The following is a 17046-nucleotide window of genomic DNA, read 5'->3' as shown; positions in this document are numbered from 1 at the left end:
TCCTTCTGTGGTATTCTCCATGCAAGTCTTAGTATGGCAAAACTGAGTTTTTTTCTAGAGAGGCAGGAGCTGTAAATGAGAGGAAGAAGGTGTTGTGTGATGAGGGAACCAGGAAGAAGTAAGGATAAGAGAAAGTAGATGAAAGAGAGTGAAAAGAACTGGAGATGTAAGTTACAAATTGGTTATCACTTACTTTCAGTTCACAGACATGACCTCTAATGTTTACAAGTCACACATCCTGTCAACATGCTCTGTAATAGTAATTCTCAGAATATCAGACCTATTGACGTGATGATTGTGAAGACATATACTGACTGTCATTAATGGTCATCTATCTGTTGGAAGCAAATGCTGCATCTTCTAGAAGAAAGAATAACTGTTTTTTTTTTAAGAGAAGAGAATTTTATATTCACCCAGCATCAGGACAAGAACAGAGATATTTTACAGCTTTCAGTTCTCTACTCCCAAAATGTCATTACAGATCCTTTATTTTCCTTGCCTCATAAAATTGTGGGGAAGCAGGGAATATCAGCATTGCTGTGCTACATCAGGAATCCTCACTGACACTTCAGTCTGCTAATGGCTCCCATCTCTCATGATGACAATGCTGTATGAAGAACAAACTTCTGTAATAAAACATTCTCACAATACAGATGTTAATGAGGACTTACTAGAACTTGGTCTAGTAAGTTAAGTTTGTAAACTGGACGGTAAGTGCACACCCCAACAACATTTATTTATTTAAGTCCTATGTTGATATATTACAGCTTGTTTTTACCTCTCACAAAAAACAAACAGAAGTAAAATCAACTTTGAAACAAGAGAGACATAGTAGCATTTGTTAATCTAGTAAATGTGATCCATTTTAGCATACAGGACTGATACAATGTATGCTCCTAACACTTTATAATTCCCCTGATAGCAGGGGAAAGATCAAAGAAGACTGCCCAAACAGAGGCACTATCAGTAGCACTGGAGGCAATCCTATAATTTTGTCTGTAAGGATTAAAGCACTGCTGAGGTCCAGCCAATGAACTCTGTGACAGTCTGACGCAGACCTTGAGATGCTTTTCAGTGCCAATCAATGCTGAAAGGAGGGAGGAATTAGTGGGGCATCACATCTACTCCCTGCTCTTTGCTACAGCACTCCAGTACATCCATAGAAGAGCTGAACAAAAAGCTCATAGATGACCTAAGCCCAGAAGAAAGCTAAACAACATCATCTGCCAGTATCCTGGATTCCTGTCAGGCACAGAAAGCAGCACCATGGTGTCCTGCTTCCCCCTGAGCCAGTAATGCTAGGGAACAGCAGTGGAGACCCGCTGATGCAAGGGCTGCTGTACTTTGGGGGAAGCATAAAACCAACATCCTCAGCTTTTTCGGTGATGAAAGATCCCCCGAGACTTTCCCTAAAGGATTATAATGCCTTACAGCCCCATCCAACTCTCATTACACTAAATGGAAAGAACTTCAATCACATCTGTGGAAATTGGATGTTTGCAGGGTTGGCTAATGTCCAAAGTGAGGTAATTACATTCTTCCAATGGCTTCCATTTCCATTTCCATTTTCCAATGGAAAATTTCAGTGTGTGTCCCCCCATCCCAAATGATCTCAAAGTAGCACTCTACTGATCATTTAAACTTAACAACTGCCCTAAATGCTCTTTTTTTGACAATAATCATGAAAATGTGTGTTGTGATAATACACCACGTGACAAAAGCATACACAAGTCTCAGAAAGCAGCCTACTAAAATTAAATGGAAGGTAAAATAATTATACTGGTATTTATGAAGGTCTGAAAAGAATTTGGCTACTAGTACTACACGTGTGTGTGATACATGTCTCTAAAACTGTATCACTTGTAGAGTTACAAATTTTTAAAATAACCATAGGAAAAGTAAAATTAATTTACATTAAAATACGAATTAATGTAGCAGTTCATTGGTAAATTATAGGACATATTTAAAAGTGTTTACAGTTTTGATCCTCCAAACCACTTGTGTGTAGCAAATTTAATTCGATGCACTATTCAGGAGTTTAGAGTATTTAAATACTTTACCAGATTAAACCTTTTGAGATTCTAAAATCTGCTGTGTATCATTTCAGTACCTGGACTCAGCCTGCATACTCATGTCACTCCTGCATTGCTCTATCAAGTTAAGAATGTAATTCTGTTGCCTTTTGAGTTATTTACAGGAGTGGTATTGGTCAGTTAAGAAAAGAGATTTGAAAACAAGAAAACACTTGTTCACCAATTTGCAGTCATCCAACACTGCAAGGTTCAGCTAGTATTGCTATGCCTTTAGGGATTTGGTATCACAAACTATTTTATGTAATGGGGACACAATTTAGGGGTTTGGTTGTTTGTTTTAAAGCAGATATATTTTCTGTTCCTTTTCTAACAGGAATTATTCAGATAAATATTTGGTTCAACAGAATAAAAATGCTTTGTCATTATCATTATAAAATTTTAGCAGTTTTCTGAGACGTAGTAGTGATGTTGGACAGATCCATGCATTCTGCAGAATCAAAGTCAGCCCAGCTGTCAGCAGGTTCCTAACAAAAATGAGCTGATGCAAATCAAGAAAGAATGTTGCACAGTTTAAACACTTCAGTTAATGCATTAACTGAACAGAAAAAATATTGTTGTAAATGATTTTCCTTTTCATTTTGTCTCTTCCTGCATATCAAGAAAGGCAGTGTGCAGGAGTATTTTTGAACCATACAATAATTGTTAAATAAATGCATGGCTGTTTCAGAATTGTCAAGTCAACACTGACATTTCTTTATGCTATGTTATCATCGTTAATGCTATGCCCTGAGTTCAGGTAACATTTTTTTGTCCACTGGTCCTCTCCACCCAAAATACTACTTGCTGTCATCCTGGCCACCTCACTGTCCTAGGACTTAAAACTCATCAATAAATATTTCATGAGGCAAGAGACTTTAGAAATCGGTATTCTGGAACGGTTTCCCATAAAGTGATTGCTATCACCGAGTTGTAATCTAAAATGCTATGCTAGGCTGAAATTTATGAACAGTAAGCTTGCCTTATCTTTGTTCTCCTTCCCCTGCCCATGCTGCAAGTAAATATGCACCCACGGCATATTACAAATAATTGACTCTAGTGTTGAGACATGAAATGCAGCTTCTAATAGAGCATGTGTTTGCTGAAAATGGGGTACTGAGGTCTTAGGAAATATGTTAAAATAGCTGGTTTGGGAGGAAACATGAGATCGAAGCCCAAAGAATAACAAGTCTGATTGAGGGGTTAGTAAGTATATTGCTTGTGCCAATTTTTTCATGTGAGTTCTGGCTAGAAGAAAAGTGTTAATAAATACATAAATGAAACAACACAGAAGGAAAATAGAAAATTCAATGCAATCTGGTAAGGAAGGAAGGACCATAAAAGTATGTATAAGAAAGGAGTAAAAATTATTGTCAACATTGTTGACTATATAAAGACTGTATTGCCTCTCTGTAAACTGTTTCCAGTAAAGAAAAAATCTGATGCCTGTCCTAGTCCTGGAGGTTTCTTCCCCATTGGGGTACAGCCATATGGGTGATGACATAGGTCTAGGGGAAAGAAAGCTTCCCATGTGAAAATGGCTTTCAAACCAACTGGCAGCCCACCAGCTTTTGTATACTCCTTCTCCCTTCCTCTTCAAGGAACTGCCACCCCTATTCCACCCCTATGTCAAACGAATGGTTTGTGTGGCTGCTTCAAACTCACAATATAGGAGCTGCCAGCAAGGACTGCAGACTGAAATATCTGAGTCTCAGACATTTCTGAGACTGAAGGAAATCAAGAGATCAAGCTGGAAAATGAACTTGGATCTGCCTTTCCTGCAGGAACAGGTAGGAAAGAAACACAGGATTCATGTGGTCATATTCTGTAGCCTAGTGTGAGATAGAGACATTTGTTTAAGAGCAAGGAACTCTAAATACTCAGTCTTATTTACTCATTTTGTCCAATGGCATTTCACAGCAAAATGCAGATGCTGTCCCTTCAGCCAGGTCTCTGGTTCTGTGAGTTCCCTTGCTCTTCATCAGATTGTACATTGACAGAAGACAGAGAAACAATCATTCTCAAAGTGAGAGAAATCAGGTCTCAGAGCCCAGGGAAAAGTGTTTTCAGGCTGTGAATCTGCCTATTAAAAGGCCTTAACCTAGAGCTCTTCCTAGATATCAAAGTCTATGAGACCAGTGCCATTGAAGACACCAGTTTTTTCCTTCTGGATAAACCTGGGTCTCTTGTTTCTGTGTCATTCTGAAGAGGACCAATGCATTTAACTTAGATTCATAAATTCAACTTCTAGAGCCTGATTCCTTAAAGGTAAGTGTAGAAAGCCTGGTAATTTCTGGAGGTCCTTTTTAAGATGTGGGTTGACATGCCTTTCCCATTTAGAATGACAAACTTCATCTTTCATTTTGGTAGCTCTCACTGCAATAGGAAAACAGTGCCAGCTACCTTACTGAAACATGCCCCCAGATGATATAGGCTCTGTGAGCAAATTAGGGAGCTCTTGCTGAAGTTGATAATTAAGATTAGATTCAGAACTTTGCACAGGAGTAGGCAGATGGCTTGTTCAGCTACCAGCTGGAACTCAGCCTTCATGAGGCAGTTATTCAAGTTCAGCAGCACAGCTTCTTTCTATGGAGCCAGAGCAAAGTCTACGCATACCAAGTTCCTTCTGAAGATTTGAGGCCACCTCCACAGCTCTTGCAAAGTGGTTGCATGTTCTGGAAGCAGCACCAATGTTCAGATCTAGACCAATTCAAGATCTGGCTTGAAATACAAACTAAGACTAAAAAGATAAAAGGAATATATGAAAGGATGCTATGGACCTACAGCATTCCTGAAAGCTCCAGTTGGTGGTCAGTGGCTTAGTATTTCACCCACCTTGGCAATGTGGCAGATGACCAGATATTTTAAACAATTCATTTATCAGTAAAGGCATTCTTTTCTCTTTCAAAAAAGTTTAAACACATTAAGAAACATATGACAACCAAAATAAGGAAGGAATTATATATTTATGATCCCTCAGGGAAGGCTTTAGTTTGGATAATTCTCAGCAGCAAACTCATGCAGTTCTAAGCAGAACAGTTAACAATAACAACAAAGAATGATATTCTGTTCTTCAGCTGTGCCAACTGACAACAGTTGCTCAGAATAACAGAGCAGTCTACTCTTGGTTCTCACAAAAATATGAGAGAATATTTTCTAGTTTACCACAGTGCCTAGGCACAAGTAGCTGAGGTAAGGATGGAATATCCATCTTAACAGTAATTCCTATATTTTCACTGTCCGTTTAAACCATACTTTTAAAATGTAAATCTACTAACCATAGTCATAAGTGCTTTTAATCTTTTATGCAGTACACTGCTGAGAATCAATCTTTAAATTTATTCTCAGTTTAAAGTTCAGAACAATCATTTCATGAACTCTCATTTTTCAAGCAAGATTACAAACAACTATAACAGATAATGTGTAATTCCATAGACACTTCATATGCAGGTAAGTATGGAAAAGGTTAATAAAGATTGTGTTTCTTTTATGCATTTAAACACAATTTTAGTGCACTTTCCCTCACAAGAAGTAATGAAATTTTAAGATACATTCCCAAAACTCAAAAGAAGACAGCAACTATGTTCAGTTTTCTGCTTGTAAATTGAATTCTCTACTCAATTTATAAGGCACAGGCACAACTTGACATATCTATAGTGCAATAAAATACCTGCCAGAGTTGTTGTAACATATAAAATAATAATCACAGGGATGTGGTAGAGGACACCCTTGGGGGTACTCTGACATCCCTTGTTAAAATACCATCACCAAAACAAAGGTAGATGCTCACCCTTGTCTCTGCTACAAATGAATTTAATTCCCTTGGCTTTAAAAGTTAATATGAACACAGTTTTTTGTTTTATGTTTTGCTGAAATGTTTTTGGCATCATGTATTTTATAGGAGAACTTGCTTCTCCTTCCCTTCCTTTCAGATTATACAGCCCAAAACCAACTGCTGTTTCTGAAAACGGTGTTTCAGACACATACAATCAATAATGCATAATTCTGTTGGACACTGACGTTACCTTCCCAGTGTGCTTCTGGCTCAGAGACAGTATTTCCTTTCAGACAGGACAGTGCATTCTCAAGGGGATGCAGAAGAGGACATGAGTTTAGCCTGTGACAGGCTCTCCCTGTGCTGGGAATGGAGGGTGCTGCAGCTGGTGTTTCGGCTCAAGTTGTAGGAGTCTGCTTTTCTGATTTCTCTTTTCTTCCTCGGTTTATCCAAGGAGCAAGACACTAGCCAGTGTAGGAACAGGGTCCTCCCTCAGACCAAAGTGTGTCAGATGCATGAGTTTGCTTTGATTGAAGGAGATTATGGCCCTGCCCACAGTTGGGGCATTGGAACTAGATGATCTTTAAGGTCCTTTCCAACCCAAACCATTCTGATTTATGTAACCTCCTGGCAAGCAAATCTGTTTGCCAGTGCTTGATCCAGCTACAGTCTGCAGCAGCACTTCTAGGTCACGCTAGAGCATCTTGTACTTCCAACAGCCTGAGGTTCCTCGCTCAGTCCTATATGAGGATCAAACTGGCAGCTGTCATGGATCCAAAAGTTTAAGCACAGGACATGTTAAGGGGATCCTATCAGAAGGCATACAAAAATAACTCATGGATTGTAAAAATGTAACAACGTAAAAAAAATAAAATCTTCATGACAGAATCAATCATTAAAATATCGATGGTGTATAATTTGGTGGGATCTGAGACTACATGATATTCTTTCCAGACAAGGATATTCATCTGCTTCATGAGCTTTTCACTTCCATTCTTCCACCCCTCAGTATCTATTTAGACACTTGAGAATTAAAAACTGTATTTTCAGGATTCCTAATTTAAAGCAATCAAAATATTCTGAACCCCAAAAAATAATGTCAGCATTTTCATATTATGAGTTTCTTAAATAACAGAGTTGAATTGTTTTTGTCTTATGATATTTGTGGTATCTGGATGTGTGTGGGCAGTATTTTTAAGCTTTTCCCTACCAACAGGAGACACAGTAACTTCTACTGAATGAAAAAAATTATGACGTTCTCTTGTAATCACTGCACTCTGGGACTGGGGGATTCAGGGAGAAAAAAAAGTAGCCTGAGATTTGCATTTAAATAGTTATATTTAGAAATAATGGTTTTCCCTCCCTCTAATATTGTACTGCAATAGCTCTGTCTTGTACTTGTTCTGTGTTCCAAAATAAATCCGTATTTGTAATTTTCCCTGTTTCTTCCCCAGCGTAAAGCTGCATGAATTTGCTTGGCATGAGTAACTGCCAATGATTTGATGATAGGAAGGGCAACAAGAAGACTTGAATTTATGCTGTCCCACTTCCTCTAGTACTGTTGTTCAGACCTTCCTGAAGAACAAGAAACTTCTTTATTTTCTCCTAAATCTCTCCTTACAAATGTTCTTTGTCTTAATAGAGTTTGCCAATGTCAGAATGTTCCTAAGCTGAGAACTCTACTTACTGTTTTCACGAATTTATGTGTGCACATATATATATATATATGTGAACATATGTATATGTAGTTCTCATTTCTGCAGGTAGTTAGCTACTAATCAAGATGATATCTGAAGCAGAGACTCAATTTTTTTCCAGCTAACCTAAGATTTTAGACAATAACTAACACTAGTATGTTCTGTGGAAATATAAATTATAGCTATTGCTCCAAACTTTATTCTGACTTTATGGTATGTCTACTCTATTAATCCAGTTTTTAAATCTGAAATTATTCTATTATCAGCATTTTTTTTCTTTTTTATGAACTTAGAAAAGAATGTGCCCCCTCCTCCATGTTCCAGTGACACCTTGTACTCCAGGAACCATTAGGAGAAGCCTAATGAATTAATTTTCTGCAAATGAACAAGTTTCATAAAAATTCAGTTTCACAAAGACCCCATGCACAAATTCCTCAGTTTCTAATAACAGACATAATTTGGTACTATCTCCTTTATAATCTTGATGCTACCCAGGAATGAGAAATTAAGGAATTAACTTTATTGTCATTTATAGAGGGTAGTAACCACTCTTAATACAACCTCAGCCGATCAATCAAAAAAGGCAGAAGGGCAAAACAGTAGATGCCCGTAGGGAGGAAAAAATGATGAGGTGTGTCTAGGATGACTGCTGAATGCTGAAATTTTAACTTAAATGGCTAAATATATAAATCTAGAATTATTTTATTTGATAAATTACCCAAATATACCTACAACTCAGTACATCAGCTTACTAAGCTATTATTATTTAGTATTAAACCAGACCTGAGTCTTACAGTTATTTTTACCTTTTTTATTACAGTTCCCTCTACAGCCTTCAGTCCCATTTTGTTTTGACAGTTAGTCATGAAGCCAAGGAGAGTGAACAAAACCCTTTCTCTGTAAAAGAATGTGAAACAAGTCTGCATAGAGCATCGGGTTTTAGCCTGAATTATCACAGAGTTTTAAGCTCCTGGTTTGGGGGATTATTAGTCAACTGTACATGACGAATCAAATTTAGGGCTTTTGAGCACCAGCTACTGAGGCCAAATGGAGTTGCAAGCCAGCCATACATTTCAGAATATGGTTTGTATCGAAATTTAGGATTTTATCCAATTACAATATAAGACATCAAAGAGCACTGGAAATATGCAATATCTTCCTATTATACAGGTACTGATAGTATCCTGGATTCAATGCATTCAGCTATTACAGCTATTCCAGTACCCAATGCATTAATAGTATATCATTATTCAGTCAGACATATGCTGGAATTTTATTGCAGTTTTGCTGTCTTATTTACCTTGCTGGCAGAACGAGATCTCCTGTTCATACAGTAATGTGTTCTTAGAAAACACACCTGGATCACTTTGCTTTTACAAAGATGCTTATTAAGTAATCTAACATTGATTACCGTCAAGTTTTATTTGTATATGTTTAGTATCAGTATCTTGACATTTAAAGTCTCCACTCAAAAGCTACTGCTGCTATTCCCACAGTCTTGCTGCAACACGCTTACTGTAAATGTATGGTAGATATTTTCCTAGTCTGTAGACAAAGACCCAGAGCAGTGAGAGGGAGGAAGGAAACAACTGATATATCTCATAAAGTGTTTTCATGCAATTTTGTTTTCAGATGAGTAAGAGATGTTTTATCTGCTTTATTTTCCCCCTCTTTTCAGGAATAGGATTTACTACATTTAAGATGCAAAGTATAAAAGCAGTGATGGTACCTTTTTTCGCCTTCTGGTAAAAAGCTTAAAAATTCTGCAGATTAAAGATAAATAGGGGTAGAAAGTATAAGAACCAATTAAGTTAGAGTGACTTTTATACACAGTGCAGTTACGGAAAAACAACTGTACTGTGATTATGCAAATCAGACACAGCCAAAATGCAGAAATTCACACAGTAGAGAAAAAAATTCCTCACAGTTATGCCTCAGTAACTTACAGGATTCTTGTACTTTAATTGTACGACTCATTGTAATAAAAGTATCCCATTTGCTTTATCCAGAGTGAAATGTATGTTAGCACATAACTATTCTGAATGATTTGTGTGCTTTTGGAAGCCTACACTCTCCTGCTACAAAATATGGTGTATGTTCTATTTTAAAGAGATACAAATCAATGAAAAAAACAGATTTTCTGCTTGTATAATTGAAAATTTTAACCTGGCTTACATACTGCATCACTGTTCTTGAAACATATGTATACTAATACAAATAGGCCTTTTCTTTTTCTTGGAATTTTTATTTTCTTCTTCTATTCAATTCATCCTTTGTTTGTTGACAAAATAAGACTTCTCTTATGCATACATTACAGAAGGAAACATCAGTATAATTTAGATTGCACTGACCCTATCTTGTAGGTTTGCAAAGCAAACTCTTAATGGGACTCTTGATATTTTTAGTTAGTTAGTATGTCTAGACTATTCAACTTCTGACTTTGGTGTGTACTACAAAACATATTATTTTAGAAAAATGAATGTTCTATTATAAGTCACATGGAAGGAATAGTATTTATTCAGCCCTACTGTGGCCTGGTCTTTTTAGCACTCAAACCAAGTTGAATTGCAGGTGAGCTTTTTCACAACAAGGGTATGTTCTATCCTATTATACATCCATTAAATCATTATGGCTTATTTTCCATCTGCAGACATCTTAGGCAGAGGTAACTAAAACATTTAATTATTTATCTCTTGCACATAAACAACAGGGCACTGAAAAAAATCCTCTCACAGTAAGTACTGAGATTCAAAGCCTTCCTTCTCATGTGGGGATGAACGAGACCTTTGGAAATTTTAAATGATAAAAAGCACTTGAACTAGAAAACAGGCTTGACACTGATCTGCAAAGATCAGAGAATCTGTTGACCCTAATGGCATTCCTCTGCCATGTGTAAGTCTTAACAGTTTGAACCTACTAGAGGAAAAACCTGGTCCATGGTCTTGGAAGTGTTCTAAGACCCAAGCATCTGTGCTGTCCCAATGGGGCCCATGCACCATATTTCTTCTCTCTCACACAGCAAGAAATTCCCAGAAAGGCATTATAAAAATGATTTAGTTGGAACTAATTTACATTTTGCTGTTTTAAGAGAGATTCTCAAAAAAATTGCAGCCAGCTGTAAGAGGTAAGGTCTGACAACTTTTCTACCACAATTAAATCCTCAGCTTTGTAATAGGCTGAAGACACCTTGCTGACAACTCCCCACTGACATAAACGGACATATCATAAGGAAATGCCAGAATCTTCCAAAAGGGAAATGAGGTCTCCTCTCTTATACTGCCCCAATATTTTGTAGACAGCCTATTTAAACTTACTTGGTTTATCTTTATGTTAGCTTATAAATGAAAAATACGTACAGACCTGTATGTAATACAGTACATTCATGTAGGATTTATTATTGAGGAAAATGGGGAAAAGAAAAGTTATTTGGAATATAAAATGCTCCAACATGCCAGTGGAACTAATTAATATTTAATTTAAAAAAAAAACAAACACACAAGTCCTTTGCCCTTTGTAGTACAATGAACATTCAACTTTCTTCTTGAAATGGCAAAAAACCCTCAATATAGTCATGTTAAATAGTCCCAGTATTTGATGGAGATCCTGGGAAGATCCAATCACATCTGCAGCCTTTAGAATAAGAGCAGATGATTGGCATGGGATTTTTGACTACCTCAGGTTCATAACTCCACCGCAACATTCCTGCATGATCTTGTATAAGAGACCAGATTTCTGACATAGAGGCAATATGTTTTAGTCTCACTATAAGCATAAGGTACCACATTTTAGAGATAAAATATTATATTTCTTAAGAAATAAGACTTGTCTTATGGCCTAGTATACTTTTCTAAGTAATTATTTTCATTATGTAACAGTTTCGGGGTTTTTAATTGCATGAACAGAGAATAAAAGTTTGAGTCAGTCTGACTTGAAAAGATTATCCAGATTGAACTTTCTACTTGTTTTCATTGTTTTAAAAAATTATGCAGCATTGCATTTGAAGATCCTCTCTATCTACAGACCTTTTCCTAGACCTTAAAATTATAGAGTTCCTCTGAAACATACTGAAAACCTTTTTTTTTTCTTATTATTAAAGTTTTGTTTTCCCATGATATTATCAGGCAATTTCATTTCATTATGATCTGCACAGTCCAGTGCAGATCACCAAAATAATGACATATGGACTTCTTACCACTGTAACACCTCTATTCTTGCAAGTGAGAATTTCAAGTGACAGAGCTAAGCTGTTTGCTATCAATTTTGCAAAAACTGCATCTGCCATATTGCTAAGATCCATTTCAGAGATTAAAAAATCGATTAATATTCTAACTTGTTATTTGTCTTTATCAGTCACAGAACAATCTTTACAGAAATGATAACCTTCTAAAAATGAAAATTCTTACATAAGTTAAAATACTTCACTGAAAATATTTTATATTTACTTATTCTTCTGAAGCAAAAAAATTATTAAAGATCGAATGACTCTCTAATGCCTGCTATTAAAACAGACATACACACACAGCCTTCACCTTCACATCTACAAAAGTGCCAAAATTATCTAATTGAGGTATTAGGTAATTTTTCAGTCAGTAATGAAAAGGATTTTTTCTGTATTATGTGAAATGCCATTAACAATGTTGAAAAAGTTCCATATTTGATACCCGTGTATAGCATCAAATACATACCAGACATTCTAGAACCCTAGTCTTATCATAAACAACAGCTCAAAGCTAATGCTTGTATTTTTTTTACAAATGTGAACAAATTGAGGCCTCAACTTTGAATCTATACTTTCTAGCACAGACCAAAAGAACCTGCTGACTTTAGTTCTACTTCACAGAAATACATATTAGTACTTTCAAAGTATTCTGCATAGGTACATGGACTCATCCAAACAGCGTTCAGTGGCTGATCTAGAATTCCTGAGTGGGAAAAGCATGGCTATCTTCATACATTACTGATGTATTAACTATTTTCTTGTTAAAAAGCCAGTTTTCCATTTTTTTCTGCATCTTCTAATTCCCCAAAGATACAAAGTTCCCTTGTTTCTCAATAGTTACGAGCTCTGGCTAAATATTGCTTTAAGGCAGTATGTCCACACACATTTGTCATAAACATGAAACCTTAAGTATTACTGCTAGGAAATATTTTGCTTATTGGTCCCAGAGCCACTGTGAAGTTCTGCAGTTTCAGTTTTAATGATTCAGCAGTAATTAATCAGTAAAATTTACCAAGATAATCTGACATATCAAGAATAGACACAAATTTCATATGAGTTGGACTCTATTTTTTCTACTCTAATCAATTTTGAGGACCTTACAATACCAGGATTATCTTTTGATTTTTCTAGCTTTGACTAGAAAACATTTAGTATGCTGTCTAAATAAATGTCAAAGAAGAAAAATGTCAAGTTAAATCTAGTCTGCCAACAGAAGCTTTTTTAATCAATCAAGTTTTACTTACGTGGAATTTTGTTCAATTCATTCATGAACTTCTCTTTTAGCTTAGAAAATGCATCTTCTTTTCCTCCCCCTCCTCCGGGACTGGCTGGCTCGGTGACATTACTTGGAGGGGCTGCTGCTACTGTGGTTGCTGGTGGTGCTGCCAGGGCCTCATGATGACTTTCACTCACCATTTTAACCCCTGGAAAAGCTGTTCGAATAAAAAAAACACAACAGAAAACCAAAAGATAATATAATTGAAATGTATATCTCATCAATAAAGGGCTAAATGCGTGCTCATGCTTACTGGGTAAATATGATTGCATTTGCATATAGTTTCATGTTCTTCATAAAATATTTACTAGACAAGAGAGAAAAGTCTTTCGCAGGGTAAACTTCAGCCAGAACAATTTTATTGCTCAGAGCACTTCTCCAACGGTGTTGCATTTTGGAACTGCTAAATTTGAAACCTCATAATTCCTGTAAAACTCTCATGCAGATTTACCTTTTGGTCTTCGATTTGAAAGTATAAGCGAATTGGGTAATAAATGCTCCCTATGTGCAAATTTCAATATATTTACAGAATTATTTTTCTATGAGAGTTAGAAAGTCTAGAGAGTTAGAGGTGTGGATCATGGTCCAAGTTTCTGTATAAAAAATAAATGAAGGGATAAGGACATAATAACAGTTTGAGATTTCCTGTCAAAAGTAATAACCTACTGTTTCCTATTTAAGAGTTGCATATTAAATAAAAATTGATTTGCATCCATTTTAGTCTTCACTTAGTGAAGACAATTTTCCTTCCAATTATTTCATGTGACACGTGCTACTGAGAATATTCTCTTAAATATTCACGTCTCGGTGTATTCATGAAAATACAACATCTGCAGTGTCTAAATGCAGCCATTTTGAAGTACATTATGAGGCTGTCACAAGCATAATCCCACATCAGCATATTTTTAATTTCATATTGTTTAATGAGCATTAGGAAAACATTTATTTGAGCATACATTACTGTATTGGTTTTCCATTGGTGGGTTTTGACTGTGACAGTAATGGGTGAGTGATCTCTCCCTGTCTTTATCTTGATCCAGAGGCCTTTGCTTATATTTTCTCTTCCCTGCCCAGCTGAGAAAAGGAGGGATAGAGCAGTTTTGGTAGGCACTCTCTGTCCAGTCAGGGTCAATCTGCCACAGTTACAAAGCAAAGAATTTTGGGCCAATGGGATGAAGGTGAGAAGACACGCACAAAGAAATTTCAGCATCACAGGAAGGGTAACTGAAATGTTTACAAAGGTTCTGAAAACATTGTTCTGATTTTCTGCTGCATCCTAAATATCACTGATCTGAATAAACATTTTTCTTCAGAAAACCAGAGGGAGAAAGGACTTCAGAGATAACAAACATTCATTATTGCTCTGAGTGTACAATTGCTCTCAGCCCTGAAAGACATTTGGCCTTTGACCTTTTCCTGAGAAATTTAAACATCAACATAGGAATAAAAGGCAACACATCAAAATCAAAGGGCATAAGAGCATCTGACTGCATACAATATGATGAATCATGAGCTTTCTTGCCTTACGTGACTGTTTTCATGGATGTTGCTGAGAGTGCTCAAATCCCTAAATCAAGATGAGAATTGGCTTTTTGTCCTTTCACTTTAATTCTACAAGTCCGCAGTCACGAAGACATGCAGGTGCAGACCTGACTGCAGGCAGAATGAACCTTCTGAAATCATCCTCACCATTCTTGCCACTAAACAGGGGTTTGCACACAAGTATAGGCTGGAATACAAAGCCATTCTCCAATATTGCCATACGACGAAAAAGATTTTAACAAAATAAGAGGTTGGCCTTGTTCCGAAGAAGCAATTTGGTGGATATTTTGCAGCAATTTTATTGATGCAGCATTGAATGAAGTGGTTTTCCTAGCCTGCCCATCACTTCTGCCTTTGCCCTCACAGTCTCTAGCCTAATATAAAATCATGTTGATGTTGACACAGAATATGTATACGATCCAGCTCCATAAATATTTTATAAGCATGTGGTCTTAACTATTTCCCTGTAACAACATGGGAGCAGTTCTCTGTCAAAAGCAGACCGAAGTCGATGGAAAAATTCCAGTTAATATCCATGAACTTTGGCTCAAGCCCGATGTCTGCAATGATTTCCCCGCTTGCCTCACAAAATGACAATTGGGAAAAACATGTAGTACATAATTTGGGTAGTATGAAATAATGTGCCAGCTATTCCAGACTAGAAGACTTTTTCCATATGCTCTGATGAATGCCAAATACTATGAAGCAAAATACGCAGAATCATCAGCTGTAAACACTAGTGCTGTTTTATATTATAGTATTTTGTCAATGAATGTCACTTAAACCAGAAGAAAAGTTGTATGATATATCATAATTAAATCAAAATTAAATTGCTTAATTATAATATATTGCTTAATTATTTCAGGCCTGGCAGTTGACTATTTTATTTTGTAATAGAAGACACAATTTGCAGTGATGACTTTCAGCTAATTAAATATTAAGGCAAATGTAATTCATTTGCTTCCAGTTTTGGAACTATATTTTGAAAATATATTCGGAGAACAAGTTTGAAGCATTATACTTTCATTTACCCAAAAGAAGGAAACTCCAAGAAAACAGAGTATTCCTGTGATTTTCAGGAACAATCCTCAGTAGAGTCGCAGTGCAGTTAGAGGCCACTACATCTAATGCACAAATGGGTTTGAGACTTGCTACAGAACCTTTGACCTTTACACACCAATGACACTATCCTGATACTTTAAATAGGTGTGAAGGGTTTGAAAAAGAATCTTGATTCAGAAAAAGCTTTCTGCAGAAAAGAATTTTTTAAAGAGTACATGCCTACTTGCTTATAATATCTGATGGCTTCTGTTATTGTAATGCTGCAGTTTTCCACAATAATAGTATGAAGACTGTGGTTTTATTAGAGTCTGCAGAATAATTAGATTAAAACTGGCCTTTTACAATAAAAAAAGAAAAAAGGGTTTACTTGAATGCTGCAATGCATCTCTGAAGGTAAAGATCTACAAATCACTAGCAGATTACCTGCCATTTATGCAATGGTAGTTGCAAGCAAAAATTTCTTATAGGTTAAAAAATGAAATGTCATAGAATTCAACTATGATTTCCAGTTCAATGTTCATTACAATGCTTCAGTGCTATGCATGAAACATTATGTTTCATGTGCAACTTCCAGTCATAAATAAGAGTAGATTTGTAATCATAAATAAGAGTACAATTTAATTTAAATGCTTTTATAAAACACACCATAGACTATATTTCCTGAGCATGCCAATTCTTTGGTATACCACTGCCCATATATAGTGCCATATAATTATTATAAGACATGTAAGACAAAATAATGAACAAATACATCGAATACTTCAAGGTAATGCTTATCTCTATGGAGAAGTAGGTAAGTGTTCACTGAAAATGCAGAGTTGAACCCTTAAGGAGATCAGGCATTTAGAGCTTCACTGTTTCCTATGCAAGAACAACTCTGACAAACATGAATTATCAGCTCAAATTTCTACATAACTTCCTCTGTAAATGAAGGATTTGAGTAATACACATATGCACTCTGGAGATTTGTAAGAAGCAAGAGATTTTGTTAATGGAGGTACAAAGTATGTACCTTAGTATGGTGCTATGGATCCTGATGGTGAGAGTCCCATTAGAAAGCACCTCTTAAGAGCATAGTAAAGTAGCAACTACTCTTAAGAGAGAAATAAAGACAATAAGACTTCAGACATGGGTGATTATAGAGCATGGAGTGGACTCTGGAAATCAGAGTTGAAAGAATGTGTTCAAAGGGCAACAGTCTCTCTGCAAACATTCTGGGATATGCAAAGTAAGATGTGGACAGCTTGGGAAGACTAATCCCATGGAATATTTTTACTTGTTTTAATTTTAAAAAAACACAAACTGAATAGTCAGAAAGTTAGTGAGAACCCTGTGGGATGTTCACAGTGCTTCACATGAAAGTGGGATTTTTTTGGAAAGAGCAAAACTCAAGAGTAGTGTATCAT

General features: G+C 36.2%; 1 protein-coding gene across 3 annotated transcripts in view; it reads right to left on the bottom strand.

Annotated features, from left to right (window-relative positions):
• Nucleotides 1-17046, bottom strand: part of SYT1 (synaptotagmin 1) — a 364604-nt gene that overhangs the window by 122017 nt on the left and 225541 nt on the right. For all 3 annotated transcript variants that reach the window (XM_027679772.1, XM_027679770.1, XM_027679771.1), the window contains one exon: nt 13005-13193. In XM_027679772.1, coding sequence (XP_027535573.1) covers nt 13005-13176 — 172 coding nt within the window. In that variant the 5' untranslated portion in view covers nt 13177-13193. The remainder of the gene's footprint in view (nt 1-13004; nt 13194-17046) is intronic.

This window comes from Neopelma chrysocephalum, unplaced genomic scaffold (genome assembly GCF_003984885.1).
Source record: "Neopelma chrysocephalum unplaced genomic scaffold, ASM398488v2 Primary Assembly neopelma1_59, whole genome shotgun sequence".
NCBI lineage: Eukaryota > Metazoa > Chordata > Aves > Passeriformes > Pipridae > Neopelma > Neopelma chrysocephalum.
The sequence above is the reverse complement of the archived record's forward strand: the minus strand, read 5'-3'. Positions and strand labels throughout refer to the sequence as shown.